At 44.1% G+C, this 18634-nt stretch overlaps 1 protein-coding gene across 1 annotated transcript in view; it reads right to left on the reverse strand.

Moving 5' to 3' along the window:
• LOC307253756 (ERC protein 2-like) overlaps positions 1–18634 on the reverse strand; it is a gene marked incomplete at both ends in the record, with an annotated part of 115245 nt that overhangs the window by 1374 nt on the left and 95237 nt on the right. The window contains 2 exons of the mRNA XM_080031917.1: positions 2655–2816; positions 7365–7508. Coding sequence (XP_079888043.1) covers positions 2655–2816; positions 7365–7508 — 306 coding nt within the window. The remainder of the gene's footprint in view (positions 1–2654; positions 2817–7364; positions 7509–18634) is intronic.

The following is an 18634-nucleotide window of genomic DNA, read 5'->3' on the forward strand; positions in this document are numbered from 1 at the left end:
TGAGTCAAATCTGAAAAAAACATGTGTGGTCACTGGTATGTTATTCATGGCACCAGCTGTATCTTGGAAAGGCATTGTGGTCTCTAGGGTGAGCGTGAGGACCCTCTTCATCATCATTATCATTATCATCATCAATCATCCTTCAAGTGACATTCCTGGACCCGGCGCATTGCACTGAACCACTGGCAAGGCCGCACTTGCATTCGAAACGGGAAAGATGGAGGGAAAGAAGGAATCCAAGGAAGGAATCAAAGAGACAGGGAGGCTTGGAAAGGAGGAATGTCAGTGGGAAGAAAATACATCAGGAAAAAAAGGGATGGAAGAGATAGAAGGATGATTAAAAGAAACAGGAGTGGCTAAAGTAAAAATTGTGGGGAAAGAAGAGGTTAAGTGATAGAAATAAGAGGAGTGATTGAACAAAGTGTTCAAGAAAAACAAACAGAGTAATTCATCACATTTGAAAGAGGGAGATTAAAGGAGTTGTGAAGTCCTGGGGGTTGGAGAGAAAACAGTCACACCTCAGGGACTCCAGCGATGTCCAGACTGAGTGACCCCCCATCACACACGCGCACACACACACACACACACACACACACACACACACACACACACACACACACACACACACACACACACACACACACACACACACACACACACACACACACACACACACACACACACACACACACACACACACACACACACACACACACACACACACACACACACACACACACACACACACACACACACACCTTTGGAGGCCTTACCCTGACCTATGCTGAACTTCCCCATTGGGTCAAAGATCAGATATGAGGAAAAGCCACGAGGTGATTGTCTGACCTCTGTCAACAGGGTCTGTTTTTCTAAGTGTGTGTGCTTGACACAAGAGGGAGTGGGACAGAGAAACAACTTTGCGAATTCAAGCAAGTCAGTTGCTGATTAATTCAATCAGTTGTGGATGGGGATGATGACATCTTGATACACATCTTAGATTGGGACATTTTGGTCCTATGTAATGTGTGAGCAGACTAAGCAAAAGCCATGCAATTGGAAAATGTATTTCCATTTGTAGGCATTGTCCTTCATCTTACCTATGGTTAATGTATTTATATTGCCCCCCTTTCAAAACCTATTCAACTTTTATTCCCCCCCCCCCCAATTGTTGCATGCAAAATGTGAGCCAGCACAGTTTCCTTTTATAGACGCACAAAATGCAATGTTTAATAGAAAGTATAATTCAGCCAATTGGAACATATTTATGAGTTATTTTGTTATTCCCCACATTCTTAACAAGATTTCTCAGCAGCCTTAATAATATTTTGCTTTTGCAAGGCTTTTCTCAGTCCCGCATGAAACGTTGAAATATCACTTGCAGAGAGGCTACTGTTTCATAATGTCAAGCACTATAAACACTCCCACAGTAAAACAGTGCTGGAGAGCCATATTGGAGGAAAGATTTGTATAAGTGCAAAGTAGAGGGAGAATAACGTGCAACACTAAAAAGTTATCACCTGCAGGTCACAGTTTAATATGAAGTCAATGACCGTGATAGCTTAATGATATTATTTTAGTTTAGCAAGTCAAATGAAAAACACAATATGGCCCTCAGAGCTTCACAAAGATGAAAGGTGGGCCTACATGGACATCAATCAGCCCCAGACCCTCAAATTCCTTTAGGGAACAGAATTTTTTTTTCCACAGGTGTAAAATGCAAATTACATATTGAAACCAGCTATTCTGTCTATTCTCTCACATAGTGGTGAGGTATGTGTGGGGGGTGTATTGCCTGTATGCATATTAAGGGGAAGGGGATCCCCCAGTGCGAGTTTGACAGAAGCTTCAGACATATTTATAGAGCCCACAAACATGTCATAGGGTGTATCAAATTTAAACAGAAGCAAGAATTTAACTCAGGTGGAAATCCCCAGGTATTCGTCTTTCACTCTCAAACACTTCATAGTTTTGGAATCCCCCGCGCCAATCACAAGTTCTTGACAACAATAGAGCTGTGATGAGTTTATATAGCATTCAAAAAACAAGACACTTTTATGATCTAATGGAAATACTGTGAAATCATCTTTCTTTGAAGATTGCTTTCTCCCGACTTCACCTTGGTACACAGTATCAAAAAAAGGCTCAGGTGTGCATCTACACACACACACACACACACACACACACACACACACACACACACACACCGGCAGGCATGCACTCGCCTACAGTATGCAGACATGCTCGCACCAACGCACAAACACTTTGCGCTGCACAGTGGTTTGTTCTTCTTCAGCTGTCTTCAAACAGACACATTAAGTGTGTCCTCAGGGAAGTCTTGATATAATACTCACAGACAGCGAGAAGGAGCTCATATGTGCGAGATGAATGATATAATAAACTAATCTCATACACAAATCCCATCGATCAAAAACCACTCACTTGTCAGCTTCTCCCCTTCAGGCTCCCTATCTAAATGATACGAATGACTCTAATTTGGCAGGAAGTATTGGGGTTGAGGGAGAAGAGACAGGGGATACGAGAAAGGGGAGATTTTATGCTACTGAGTCCGACTATGATTATATCAAATATGAAATTATATTATTATATGGTGGGTGTGTGTGTGTGCATGTGCGTGTGTATGCGTTCATATTGACCTGGTCCATAGGGGGCCGGTGGTTGGCATGGGGGGGCCCTCTCGGCAGGCTGCGATGATGCACGTTTGCTGGATGCAAGTGGTGAGAATGGTGGGGATGATGTTGGGGGTGGATGTGATCTTCCTCATAGTTATCCGCTATCAGCTTCATCCTGCTCTGAGTCTGCAAAAGAAGAAGGAGAAAAAAAGGAAAAAAGATATAAACCAAACACAATTTTACGATGCACAATTATAACACGCTCACTGCTTCTTCTTTTTTTTGTCAGTTAAATATTTTATCGGGGACTTAGAATGATCAGGCTGAGGGATTCTTGGATGTGGGGAAAGCATGTTGAAAGCCATCACAGATGATAAAAACGTGCAGCTAACAACACTTGACAGGTCATAAATTGAGTGCGTCGGAGTGCCTGATGGAAATACTGTAGCGCTGTCAGACGTCATCCACATTGCAGACTATCATTTAATTGGATTTGACGAATTGTCATAAGAACAGTTAGCGAGTGTTTTCATGTAGCCAAAGGCCACAGGCGTCCTTGGCCCGGGCCAAGCAACCTCATTTTAGACGTCATTGATTAAAATTGCAATGAAATATGCATCTTTATGCGTGCTTGTCAATGTCTATACGCAAGACTATTCGTCCCCTTGTTTGTGTGTGTTGTGTGTGTGTACATCTGTGTGTACATCTGTGTGTATTTGTGCGAAGAGGCTGTCATCCCGCCAACGTCATTGCTTCAGAGAGAGATAACAACCTGGACTGACTAACGTTAACAATCAGCCCTTACTCCAGTGAGGCCAGCTGTCTGGGAGATAGACAGAGACAGAGTGGGTGCAGATCAATTGACAGGCTCAAGCTTTACTTGACTGCAGATACTTCCCCTGAGGGCAGACATGAGTGCATAGAGCGGGAGGTGGGATTGTGTGTTTGGGATTGGGGATGAGGATGATTCGACGGAAAGATATGCACACGTCTCTCTCGTCCAAAATGCTGCGGCTTTCCCTGCCTAAATGGGAGACAGGCATGACAGGAGGAGGATGCAAAAAAAAAAAAAAAAAAACTTGAGTCAGGAGGGGAGTCTGTGTTACAGTAGTCCTCTGGCCTGGAGACATTCGCTGCCTGAGATAAGGAGCTGAGGCCCTAATGACTGAGGAAATGAGCCAGTCAGCAGGATCACAGGAGAGAGGATGTGGCTGGTATTAAAGAGGTTAGCAATTAGCTTGAATTAAGGAAGGGTGCTGCTTAGATAAGGTGAGAACATTGACACTGTGCTGAGAAAGAACAGATATAAAGATGAGAAGAGTGAGGGATGGACAAGAGGGAAGGTTCAGACAAGACACCCAGACCCAGTGGTTAGAGCAGTTAAAGGCTAGGTTGAGGTGTACGGCCTTCCATGACCTCAGGTGTTGTTGACACCAGCAGGTGTGACTGGGTGGGGCTGACTTCAGTGCAACAGCGCTGACACCTGTCATTGAGGGCTAGGACAATTATTATCATACATCACACAGCTGACGGAATTACTATGCTGCTACGACATACATGCTTTAGCTGCTTCCACAGGGAGTCTTTCCCCATGGTTAAATAATGCTGTTTAAAACAGAAGAAACATTTTCAAAACTAATTTGTGGACCATGGGCAAAACAACCTAATGTGGGTTTAGTCCCTGCTGATAATCTAATAAGAACCATATTACGTGTTCCTGTTAATCTAATTGCAACCATATTTGGTAGGATGAGGAGCCAAACGTCCTACAACTCGGTTGCATACGTGTGTGTGTGTGTGTGTGTGGGTGTGTGTGTGTGTGTGTGTGTGTGTGTGTGTGTGTGTGTGTGTGTGCGTGTGCGCACGTAGCTGATATTTAATGACCTGAGACACAAACCCAACTGAATTGAGTGATGAATTGCTTCTGGGAGAGCCTGACTGTGTGGTCAGGATGGCCCACATGTGGCCATCCAGTTTCATTCAAACGGACATGCAAAAAGCACACACATCCACTCTGTCTGTATGGACATGTTCCTGTGTGCATATAAAATGTTCTGTGCGGTGGAATGTATGTGTTTTAATTAGTGTTAATTAGAGTCTTTGCAGAGTAAACAGCTCAGTAATGGCCTCCAGGCATGCTTGTAGATCAGGCAGACTGGAATAGACACAGGTGACACTAATTGGGGAAGGGAAGGAGAGAAGAGGGGAGGAGTTATTCATTGACATCTCTAACCATAACAGCACTGGCCTTTACTTTATGTGTGTGTGTGTGTGTGCAGTGAGTGCTCTCTGCATGTGTATCAAAGTGCAGCTGCTGGTGTAAACAGGGCAGCGGTGATATGGCTGCTGTGCTCACAGCTGCATCGCAAAGCTCAATGCAAGGCCACCTGTGAATCAAGAGCCTGCCCTGATTAGAGACGAGCTGTATTAACACATATGGATGGATACAGGAGGCTGGCGAGAAAAGGTCTTAAACAAGCTGGCAGCTGCACACAACACTTTACTCCTTTAATCAGATCTCTGTGTGTGGTGGGTGTGTATGTGTGAAACATTGCCATGCTGTCGTAGTAAAATTGCAACACTTTGAACCCGCTTTATGCAGGCAGATACATGAGCTCTTCTTAATGAGACACACCTCTGAGAATACGGAATGCGTCTTTTCAGCATGGACACAGTGTGTAAATAAGGGAGGAAGAGAGGGAGAGGGAGAGACAAAAAGAGAGAGAAAGTCACAGAGAAATGGCACACCCTCTGAGGATTCCAAATTTATCTTTTTCTCGGCTTCAAAGCGGCCGAGACGTTTGGTCATCCATCACTAGGATGGGAACACTCAAAGAATTCCCACACGGGAACACATTTGTTCCCTCTTCTCAGAATGTCTAAACACCACACTCTCCATGTGTATGGCTGCGTATGTGTGTGTGACTGCATCATTGTATATGTGTGTTTGTCTGTGCTGAAGAAGGCCCATGCCTCAAAGGGACGCAGACTGTCTGAGAAAGGAAAGTTTGTCTTAGACCGCCGGCTTAATACACACACGAACACGCACGCACACACGCACATGCACACACGCACACACACACGCACACTTTCCTAAGATCTTCCAAAGGAGGGATGTGGGGAGGTCAGACAGGGCACTGCTATCTGTAAATCTATCTGCTGTCTACAGATCAGCTTTCTCCTATGAGACCCCGAGTACCATAATTCTTCGGCATTTCCTAGTCAGTTTCCTTCCGCCATTGGGGCGGTGGAGGACCCGGGAGGGCGACCTATCCTGATATGTGTGTCAATGGGTCAGAAGACAGAGAGCCGGTGTGTGTCATGTCGAACAACATAATCTCCAGAGAGATCATTCTGTGTAATGGAAGGAACCCAAGTAGAGGCAATGTCTCCCTATAGGAACTACTTACCTTACAACCTCCATAGCTGAAACAGATGACCCTCACTTTCTGCTTGCTAGATGACCATATAGCCCTGCCTGGAACACCTTTACTTAGCAGTTCTAGATGCATGAGCTGTTATGCATGTGTTGCTGGAGACTTTTTAGGGAATCAGGTTTGCATGAACAAGAAATAAAGAGGTAAATAAAGTATGTGTAAATGCTGCCCACTCCTCTCCTCCCTACCAGCCCTTTCCATTCTTTTCTTCTCCTCTTTTTGTCCGGAACCCGCAGGCCACATCGTCGCAATTAGAGCTCATCACATCATCAGGTGGACGGTAACTACGGGTTACACCAAACGGGAAAACATGACGCATCCGATTGCGATAAACAGATAATAGGCTTTCCTTGAAAATCCTCCAATAGGAATGGCACCCCCCGCAGGAACTGTTTACCCGTTTACGAGACACACGAACAAACACAGGTTGGCACTTAAATGCACACCCCGTCACTGCATCTGTTGACTTTTAAATGCACCATGTTTCCCAGAAGAGCCCCCCCCCACCCCCCCACTTCCCCGCCCCTGACTCAGGAGACCGTATATGCAGACTCCCTGCTGGTGGCTCGTTAGCGTAAGCATTCACGTTAGCTCAGTCACTGATGTGGTCCGACCAGGCCTTAACAACCCACATACCTTCATCAGCCTCGGGGTTATAATATATCGAGAGCCAGGACTATCATGGGAAGTAGGTGTGTGCGCCAAAGTATGTGTGTGTGTGTGTGTGTGTGAGTGTGCTGGGAGTCATGCCCGTTTGACCAGAAGATGTAAAACAGAGAAGTCCACCGGGGAATTTACTGATGATACCGACCTACGTCATCGACATGAGTGCATCTGAAAAAGCCCTGATTGCACGATTGTTAAAAGAATAGCCTCGCTCATGAGTTTATGTGTGGGTTTCGTGATGACTGGATGCAGTAAGTGTGGTCTGTTATTGGGAAGTCGTCTACTCTGTTAACTACCAGGAATTGTTCACCTCTATCCTTTAATGGTTTGAAAAAGTTCAAAAGACTGTCTGCCCATGTTGCTGGATAAGTGCAGACAACACGCTTCACCATCCCCGTCTTGCAGCAGGTTTGAATTTGTAGCCCCCCCCTTCTATGAATCACAAAGCCAGATTCATGTCCTAATGGTGACCCTCAAGGTTAAGGATCCATTTAAATCATGTAGAGGCCAGTCAACTTCAGTCAAACATGACCAAGGAGAGCTATTAATGTAAAATCCTTAGTTTATATGCGGGTAAAAAAATATAAAAGGTTTGTTGGTTGGGTGTGGTGTGGTGTGGTGGATGATGTACCTGCTGTTTGAGCTGGTGCATGAGCCTGTCTTTCTCCCTCTTCAGAGCCATCACTTCATCTTGGGCTTTCTTGCGTTTGGAGGAGGACAACTCCAGCAGGGCGATGTTAGCATCCTTCTCACTGATCGCCGCCAGCAAAGCCTGCTGCCTGAGGGGATGAGAGTGGGACAAGGGGGTTACACAAAGGGGGTTACAAAAATAATCAACATTTTCTTTCTGTATATTTAATTCTCCACAAAAGGATGGGAAAGTCAAGAATAGGTTTTACAGTCAGTAAAAAAAGGACAAGTCTACAGCACAGAGACACTTCACCCACAAATGCAGCTGTCAGCCCCAGTTCATCTACCGGATGTCATTCCAGAGCTCTTCAAACTCAGACAGAGATTCCACAACAACAACAAAAGGACGCAGACATCTTTTGAAGTGGTTTTCCTAAATGCTATATTAGCGGTGTGACTCATCGGTACGTAATGAAGTAATGGAGTCTAATAGAGCAGGCTGAGGAGGATATGACATCCCTGTGGTGGTGGCCCCAAATGACTGTGTCTACAGGTGTAGAGGAGACATACCACCAAACCTCATCATACACACACACACACACACACACACACACACACACACACACACACACACACACACACACACACACACACACACACACACACACACACACACACACACACACACACACACACACACACACACACACACACAACCAGAGGACAGCAGGACCCTGGAGAATGCCTTGCGTAAACTAGAGAAATCTCGGGAGTAGTTTGGGAGAGACTATCCGCTCGTCATCGTACAGGATGTTGTAAATCCAGTGTTGTGACAAACACACATTCTATCCTCCCACTCTCCTAAACACACTCAGAGGCACAAACATATTTTCATAGACAGCAAGGCACACACACCTCTACTCTACTAAGGTCATTGACCCCCAGGCAAAAAAATATCATAGAAGACAATGGGCAAAAGAGAGAGACAACACACAAACACACATTGATGTAGACTGAAATTCTGTATATGTATGGTTCTTTGTCGCTACATATCTAAATTACCCTTGCATGAGTCTGAGGCTGTCTAAACAGTGTGTCGGCACTGAAAGGTATTTTAAGTTGGATAAACATGACGCAGCCAAACTCAAAATCAATAGGGCATTAAAGCAGCATGGTAAGGTAATGTGTGGGTTTGTGTGAGGTGAAGGCTAGAGGACACAATTGAAAATTGACCTGGATTGGAGTGTTTTTATTTCATGATTTAAGTCCCTGCAGAAATAACTCAATTGCAAAAATAAACACTCTGAACTCAGAATAAAGTCTTGCTGGCCAGGGAATCCACATTCGCTGTTTTTAGTACAATTATCTGCACGCCGCATCTGGATTCTCCCATTCAAAGCCATTAATAGGCCTCTGTGTGTTTGTGTGCGCTCACGTGTGTCTGCATATTGTGCATGTATTTGTGCGTGCATGCATGTGTGTTTGACATAGATCGGAGCAGCTAATCACACCATTAATCACAGAGCAGGGCCAGCGTGACACTTTTCGTCTCCCCACACCTCCACTGTTATTCCTTTTAACGCTCACTGTAAAGGGAACACACAGACACACACACACACACACACACACAGATGAACAAACCTACATTGAACTTGTACCAGAGCAAGTGCTCCAGACTCAGGCTGCAAGACTATTCTGCTTGACCTGGCCGTTCACAATGTTAAACAGGTAAGAAAAAAAAAATCCAAAGTAAAACATTTTTTTTTTACAAAAAATCCTAAATGAACACAGCAGTTAGAATGCTTTTTTAAATCCCTCTTCATATTTTCCAGTTTTACATACATGGACTAACAACCATCATAACTAATTTTGCATTTCAGGGCATGGCACAGTGGCGATCCCAATGTCCTTAGCTGTATCTTTGGCTGTGTTAAATGAAATGAAGAGGTGATGCACAGAGTCATATATGGGCAAGGAATGCAGCACAATGTGTGTCTGTTCATAAACAATGTGTCTGAGTTAACAGCCCTAACCTACTCACAGGATGGCCATCTTTACACCACACACATGGGAACTCCAACATTTGACCATATACCAGTATTCTCATAGTCACACACGTATCTCCTTTTAGCATTTAACTGCAAACACTGCTTGAGAAATCCTACCTATGTAGGTCAGTATGCGACTGTACATACACACACAAAATAATCATACACTAAGCTGAAAAACAGTCACCAATGGGAAGAGGACATTTTCAGAATACTTAGGCAATATCTAAGCTAGTGGTGCTTGAAGTGCGGGGGCAAACTTGGTGGAAGAACAGAGAGCGGTGAAAGGTTAGCCGACCTCACCTCAACCTGACTTTAAAAGGGTATAGGCTTATCTAATCTCGGAACTCATCCGAAAAAAGCCAAAGAGAGATCCATCTGTTTCCGACCACCGCTGAGTAACTTCATCAAGGATTTGTACCATTCAACAAGTTGCCTCACCTAATCACCCTAATGAAAGACGTGTTTGATTAGTTTCCAAAAAAAGAAACTAATGATGGACTGATTTAGTTGATTCGAGCAGCGATAACTTCCTTATACACTTAGGCAAAAGTCACACACAAAACCAAAATTGCATCTGTACATTCTGACATTTTAAACATTGTCTGTCACTACGCAGCAATTGTAGACCTATACAATGAAGTTATTTTCAAAAAGAATCACTGTATATGTGTATTGTTTATGACCAGGATCTTTGCTGCAGTCACATCCATCTCACCTGCATTCCCTAACACAGGTACATACTCCCCGACTCAATATTATTAATTGACCCTCAGACCTTAAATTAAACCCCTAAACCAAAGTGGCTGCCATGCTTCAGTGCAAAACTAAATCACTTCCAGGCTCTGAAATAACACAGCAGATTACAGCGCTGTCTCCCTGTGGGTGCTCTGTGAGTGGTACTACGGGATTCTGCTGAGTGATGCCTTCCTAAAACAATAAAAAAGGGACATTATTATGGTTAACCGGCCTGTAAACTCTGTCTCCCACATCCTCAATCAGTGATTATGGGCACATGGTGTGTGTGTGTGTGTGTGTGTGTGTGTGTGTGTGTGTGTGTGTGTGCTGATTAGTATTACTAACAGTCTTTGAACCTGAATCACACTGGAGTATTTAATCACATCTAATTTGAATGGCTATTTGGCCTTAGTTGTAGAGCACACTTGTGACGAACATGAATCTAGCAGACAGGATTCATCTATCACACACACACACACACACACACGCACACACGCACACACACACACACACACACACACACACACACACACACACACAAAGACACACAAAGACAAATGCTGGTACTATATCTGCTGGCTTATCTGGAGTGGGTGAACCATCTCTCTTTCCTCCTCTCTTGTCTCACTCCCTCCCCTTAACTTTAACTTGGCTTGTCCTGGACAAACAAAGGATTATCTTCATTTCCTTTCGGATTAAAAGTGTGACAATGAAATGTAGGAACCACTACAATAGAAAGACAAATAAATCCGGGGTCAAAAATCTCATCTAATTTCTCTATTTGATAATAAACTGTATACGGTATATATATATTCTGTACATATATACTGTGTATATATATATATATATATATATATATATATATATATATATATATATATAGCTCACATTCCACATTTTTTTTAGTATTAAAGCCTAGAGTAGAGAGTGCATGCAAGAGTGTAGAAAAGCACAGACTGGGCTGACATCTTATTTATAAGGGGTGAAATTCTCAGCTCGACTACAACATGTGATTCCAATTGAACCTTCATGGTCCCTGGGACATATTGAGACATTTGGATCTACAGAGGTGGGAGATGGATGGCTAAAGTACATGACCGTGCGATGAGAGGTGAGGGGAGAAAGAAGGGGAGGGGGTGAGCAGAGACGATATGGAAAGGGAAAAAAAGGAAGGAAAATAATGGAAACAGAGAAGGGCAAGGAGCCGTGAGGTGGAAAGAGATCATTTAGGACAAAGGGATGAAAAATGAGCAGGGGAAGACTTTGATGAAGATGTCTTTGAGGCTAGGGCGGCTGTCAAAGGACTCACACAGGGCAGATGGCAGACTGGCGGGTCACACAGATTTCTGGGTGACGAGGGGTTAAGGTAGGAGTCAATGCTGAGCATAAACACAAATATGTAGAGTTGAACAGAATCAAAAAAGAGAAAAGAAAGGAGGGACCCTGTGGCTGTGAAAAAGGAGGGAAGGCCCCGCAGAGCCAGTGGGTCAAGTATAAAAACCATGAAAAAGAGATGAGGGCACTAGAAGAGGGAAGTCTGTGTTTGACAAGAGTGACTTCCACCTGTGGTAAATGAGAGAGAAAAGAGGGAAGGAACGGAGAGGAGGAAAGAAAGAAAGGAGCAAAAGGTAAAGATTTAAGAGTCCCAGTCTACCCTAAATCAGCTCCGCGCACTCCATGCTGTTATTCCTAGGCGTCACGGTTGAGGGATGTGTGTTTATAATTTGTGTTATGACTTACTTGAAATTATGAGTGTGGAGAGTCAGTGGGACAGAAACAGATGCGTCTGTGTGATGCCCGAGGGAGCCATCAATACTGTCTGCCCCTAAGTGCAGTGTGTGTGTGCTTATGTGCGTGTTTGCCTGTCCATGCACACACGTTACCGCGCTTTCATGTCCTTTATGTGCATGTGTGATGTATTTTGTTAGCAGGAACACGGGGAGCCCACTAATATCTGTTCCCAGGACGTCCATTATGAGGTCCTTCTAGTTTGTGATCACTTAACTGTCCGGCCTCTGCAGAAACATTCCACGGGCATTTTTACGGCCGCAACTTGATTGTGAGTGTGTGGAGGTGGGGCACAAGGCCGAAAGGGCCCCTGGCTAGGCAGTGCTACAGGCCTGTGGTGAGAGCAAGCAGAGGACATGAGAATGGGGCATGGTTGAGTGACACTATTATTTATGGCCTTGGAACACAGTGTTATTTACAACTGAGGAGGAAGGGAAAATGTCTATTTCCACCATAAAACACACGGTCTTGCTTCATTTGGAAGCGCACTGCAAAGCTATAGGTACGATGGTAAATCTGTGTGTTCAACTCTAAATGTGGGTTGAATGAATGTATTTTTATGAGGTCCAAGTTTTGGCAACCTTACATAGGATTAGCTCAATGCTAACCTGTAGCAGCTAACCTTAAACCACATGCCAGATGCACCTATTACTTCCTTCTGTGCTTTTCCTGGATTAAAGCCTTTATTTATCGTAATCTATGAAGGTAGGATTTAGCCATACCCGACCACAAATGAAACTTGCATGCCTGACTTGTTTGAAAAGTCACGTCAGCTCCAATATTCTCTACAGTACATGTTAATCCTGAGCTTCAAGCAAAAATGATAAAACTTTACATGCTAACCTTGAGCTTCCCAAGAAAAATCCATGACGGCAGATGGTTCTCCCAGAACTGGGCCAGGTTGTGTGTGTTTTCACTTCACTAATAAAATATACAACCCACTTACTCTGCTCACCCCCACTCCCACACTATAGTGCTCTGGCCGGTGGAAGAGGGGGGCGGGGGGAAGGGGGTCTAATTGAAAGAGTATGTATCAGTTTTACAGCAAAAAGAGGGAAAATACGAGGGGACAAAAATCAACAAATCTGCCAAAACTAGCCAAATGTTTAGAGTGGTAGCATGGACGAGGAGAGATGGCTGGCTCCTCCCAGAGATGAGCTGGACCAGACGGCCACCGCTGCATTCCAGCCAGAGAGAGAGAGAGAGAGAGATAGAGAGAGGGGGGGAATAGAGAGACCCAGACAGAGAGGAAGAGAGAGGGAGACACCAGGTGGCTGTGTGTGTGTGTGTGTGTGTGTGTGTGTGTGTGTGTGTGTGTGTGTGTGTGTGTGTGTGTGTGTGTGTGCGTGTGTGTGTATGTGTGTGTGTGCGTGTGTCTGACATGAGGTTAAGTAAGCATTTTTACTTTGTCTCAAAACCAAGACTATCTTGTCAAGGCTACAACAATATCCAAAAGACAAGGATGGAAATCAAACATTATTATATTTGTTTAAGGCCTTTCTTCAAACTTTTTGGAAAGCAAATTTATTTGCCTTCTTTCCAAGAGAGTGCAGACCTGTGCGCTTAACCTAGCTTAGCATAAAGATTTTGGATCGGGGAACAGCTGGCCTAAAGGTAACTTGCACCATAGTGGAACTATTCTATTGTCAGGTGCAGACACTGTGTGTGTGCATCGCTGTGTCTTGGTGTCAGTCAAAGAGAGGTTGCCAGCTTTGATGCATATTCCTTGCAGCAGGAAGCTTTGACCATTGACCATATTTTACTGTGTGCGCTGTGATGCTGCAAGAAGAACTGGGTGGATGGATAAACTGCTGTTAATCAAAATATACAGTAGCTACTTCAGCTGCAAATGGAGGTTTGTATGTCTTCTGTTTTCATGTAAAGATTAAAGCTCCCATATTATACACTTTTCGGTTCTATTATACACCATATTATATGGTCTTAGTGGTCCCTAATACGTTTTTCTTCAATTGTTTGCTGAAAAAAACTTTCAGATAATTTATTGTACTATGCTGATGTTCAGCTAATCTCACAATGGCCAATTTTTTAAAACGAGCTGCAGCTCCCCTTGTAAATATACAATCTTTGAGCTCCCCCCGCCCCCTGTCCGGAAGCGAAGCCAGATACGCCTCGCCCTCTGTCTGTTTGTAAACAATTATGACGTATAGCCTGTTAGCACAGTTAGGTTTAGCCTACCCATGAGAAGAACCAAGTCTAGTGCTAGAGGTGATACCGTGGAGGTGGTGGGGGACAGGAGGATGATGACTAAGATCTCGTCCATGTTAAGCCACGCCTCCCACCCAATGCAGGACACTCTGGCAGCGCTGCACAGCTCCTTCAGTCACCGGCTGATTCATCCCCGGTGTCTGAGGGAGAGGTACCGGAAGTCCTTTCTCCCCGCTGCTGTCAGGCTGCACAACAAACTGAGCTCTCATTAATCCATGTTCATTTCAGGACTTTTGGACACATGGTCATTTTACTTTATTTTACTTTACTCACTGTGGACACTTTAATTGTACTCAGCTGGTGCAATATAAATACGCTGAAGCACTTTTATATGTATATATACTCTTATTCCGTCTGTATATTTAATTAGAAATTTTCTTACTGTTTCTTGTATTTTATTGTATTTTATTTATATTATATTATTTTATTACTATGTGTCTCTATTGTATGCAAGGCTGCTGTATTCCCGCAATTTCCCCACTGAGGGACTAATAAAGGATTATCTTATCTTATCTTATCTTAGTAACGCACTCTGAACAGTTTGACATGACCTATCCTTGTCTACATGAAAGATTATGTTCATACAGATGCACTGACAGCCACACGCCAATGGAAACGGCATGTTCACAATAAAAATGCTGCAAAAGATGGTGGCTACTGCGAAGCTAGCTCGGGAGCTAGCTGCTAACAATATCACTAAAATCTGTGAAAAAAATATCTTCAAAGTCAGACTTCTTCAGTATACCTTCCAATGCTTTGTCCTGTTAAAAACGATGCATTTACAGACTGGTGTGGGGAATAGAAATATGTTTTTATGAGCAAAAGCTGAATGCTTGTCCCAAAGCTAATAGCTATACACCAGTCAGGCAAAAATACTAATAAAAAAATGTATTTCAGTTTCACTGTTTGAAAAAAAGCACAAGTAGCTTCCTATCCGTTGTGTTATTAAAAACGAGGCTGCTGTGGTTAAGATAAATTAGTGGATTATGCAACATTCATCATGTTTTGCCGTACTACAGGCATCTTGTCGCTTAGCAACAAGCAAACAACATGGGGGTGAAGGAATATTTTTCGAGAGGATCTCGGGGCCGTGGACCAATAAGAAATAGGGGGGTGGACTGCACAATGGAAGCTTCTGGCTTTCCAGTTTTTGACGTCAGAAACGGGGAGAATTCTGACTGGGGTATATTGGGTGGAGAGGTTGAGGGTTTCAGAAAAGGGGAGAGTGAGAAAAAGAGAGAGCTTTCTTTTTTTTGATACTTTGGCAGTCTGTAGGCACACCGTAGACCCATAATTATGTTCAAAAACATCGGAAAAGTGCATTTGCACAATATGGGAGCTTTAAGAAACATACATTGTGATAATTAGTATGATTTAGCGACGTTGGCAGGCGGCGAGCTGACATCGTCTTTGACCAAAAGACGAGTGGGGTTAAGTGTCCTCTCTCTCTCTCTCTCTCTTCCAGCTCCATTGCATCACCTTCTGAGGATCAGCTACGGGTCGGCTGGATTTCTGTTGTTATAAAAACAGGGTAGATAAATAAACAGGGCCTGGTGGGATGTCAGTAATTATTATGATGTCACTGGCAGCTCTTTCCAATTTGGATGACCTTGGGTATCTCCATGTGTGTGTTTGCGTGTGTGTTCGTGTACTTTTTCCTTGTGTAACTCTTTCACATCAATGCGCAAAAAAAACACAACCCACATCAGATAAATCAATCTCCAAAGCTGTCTAGCACAAGGCCCACCCGCACAGCCCCCTCCCAATAAGGTGAGCTCTGACCCTAAACCTCCCGGGATCCTGCCAATACCTGAGCAGGGTTTTCCATTCTCTTAAAAGGGGGAGGTTTGTTTTCCACCTTTATTGTTGCTCAGCTGACTGACAATGTCTCCCCGAGGCACAAGAAACAAGACAGGGGGCTGTACTGTACCACACACGTGTATTGGGCCCCCCCGTATAGCAGTCAGACTAAGGCACAGGCACATATATGAACAAACGAACAGAGACACACACACACACACACACACATATACAAGCACACAAATACAGCAGCTGGGTTGTTTAACGCTCCCTGTCATCCAAAGGAGGGGTGAGGGTCAGCGGGTGAGTAAAACTGCTCCAGTCACACTACTGTATGAACACACACAAGGAGAGAGGAAAAAACATACCTACATGTGCAGCGTGTTAAGAAGGAGCTGGAAGGCCTCGGTATAAACACTGATCCAACCAGAGCACATGTCACACAATATTTGTACCTCTAAAAGATGAAAGCTTTACTACATTGGCAAAAGTAAAGGGTGTTTTGTTGAGGTCAAATTATGAAAAACGGTACAAATAGAACAACCATGTGCGAGTTTGGATTTAATTTAAGCCAATGTGACATCTTTCAATGTATTGCTTTTGTCCCGACGGTGAGGGGAGGAGCCACAGTAAAGCCTGTGCAATAAACCCTCAGTAATGTAAACTGAAAATACCGGCGAGGACACCTTCTGCGTTGCGTCATATAAAACAGAGCTCCTCCGTATGGTCACCGTGTTAAAATAACTAGCTGTCAAACAGTTCATCACAGGCACTTGTATACAGGAAAGAGACCACCACACTGTGCCGTCTCTTTCTCCCTCCATCCTCATTCCATCCCTCCTCCTCCCCCTCCCTTTCTTTGGCTCATCAAAGAGAGAGGAGCCACTCATTGGAGGAGAGGATGGCATCACCTCCGCCTTGGACTAGGACCTCTCTCTATCATTCGCCGTCCCTCGCCCTCTATCATTCTCCATTTTGGCTCCGGCATGCCCTATACTCACTCCTGAGTGGGGCTAAATATTAAGTTCAAGGAGGTTATGCAAACACGTCGAAACAGCCATCCTTGGCCTAAGTATTACCCTGAACCCTTCAATTACCCGCCTTGCTTTCCTCTCTCTCTCTCTCTCTCTCTCTCTCTCTCTCTCTCCCCCATTCCTGCCGCCTTTCCTGTCCTCCGAATGGGTTCTCTCACTCCGGTCATCTAACTGCAGCCTGGAAATACAGCGCACACTCATGACGTGGGGCCAAAAAACCTTAAAATATCAGGGGCAGAGAGTACAACATAGTAGCGCACTGTTACGCACACACACACACACATGCACCCAAAATACACACGAACCGATGAAAGACGGGTCCAGAAAACAGTGGGAGCAAGTACCCCTGGTGTATTTTCTCTGTGTTCCAAATGTAGGGCCTGGCGGTGGACCACAGCTGAACCACAGCCGACATGCGGTGGAATGGGAGGCCACCACACTCACTTCCCTTAAAGGAGCCATAGACACACACACACAAACACACACACACACACACACACACACACACACACACACACACACACACACACACACACACACACACACACACACACACACACACACACACACACACACACACACACACACACACACACACACACACACACACACACACACACACACACACACACACACACACACACACAGGAGATCACGGAATAGCACACACACACACACACTCTCAGAAACACATATACTCACATGTTCTGCAATTTCCTGGATAGCACTGTCATGACGATGGGAGTCCATGTTTAAAAAGTGGTTTTGAGGTGCAGGGACAGATCTGTATGGGCTGTTTCCCACAATGCTTTGCCAGACAATTACACAACCCAATTAATGTGGTTACTACAGCACAGCTAGGACTTTACTCTGTGCAAGTCGAGTGTGTGCATGTGTGCGCACGTAAGGGGGGGAGATGTGTGTACGCTCCTTTGGCCCGTGTTACTCCTAGAATTATAGCTTTCCTTGGAGGTTGGAGCAGTCCATTTCCCGTCAGTGTGTATAGGACATGCAGGGTCACACCAAATTTCACCCCACACTCCATCAGCCAATCACATGTATTTCCAATCACAGCACACATGAGCTCAACTATTATAAAAGCTGAAAAGCCCAGAGAACTACGCTTCCCACAATGGGTTGTGCGTCTTCCCGAGCAGAGAGCTACATTTGCTTCACAGAATGAAACCTGAGCCATATGTTTTTACTTATTTTCTATTATGAAATGGTTTTAAACTTTATATAAGAATTCCATTATGTGTTACACCGTCACAGTGACTGCAACATACAGTACACATTCACATACTGTACCAATTTTTTTTGTGGTGACCTGAAAATGACCTGATTTTTATTTTCAATTTGCAGGATATTTTTTTTACTTTTATTTTATTATTATTTTAACTGCTGCATTTGTTGTAGATGGTTGAGGTGGAGCTTATTTAAATGAGTTCATATACTCTTGGTTGAATTACTAACCGTATGACCATCCTGATCATGATACGATCTTAGATGTAGCATGTAAATCATCATCTGCAAAGTCATTGGTAACTATAGCTGTCCATAGAAATGTAGTGCGCTCTAAAAGTATAGTATTTCCCTGATATAAAGTAGAGCCGAATAATTAAAAAACTTAGGAGTCT

Source organism: Ammodytes marinus (assembly GCF_949987685.1).
Source record: "Ammodytes marinus genome assembly, chromosome: 7".
Classification (NCBI taxonomy): Eukaryota; Metazoa; Chordata; class Actinopteri; order Uranoscopiformes; family Ammodytidae; genus Ammodytes; species Ammodytes marinus.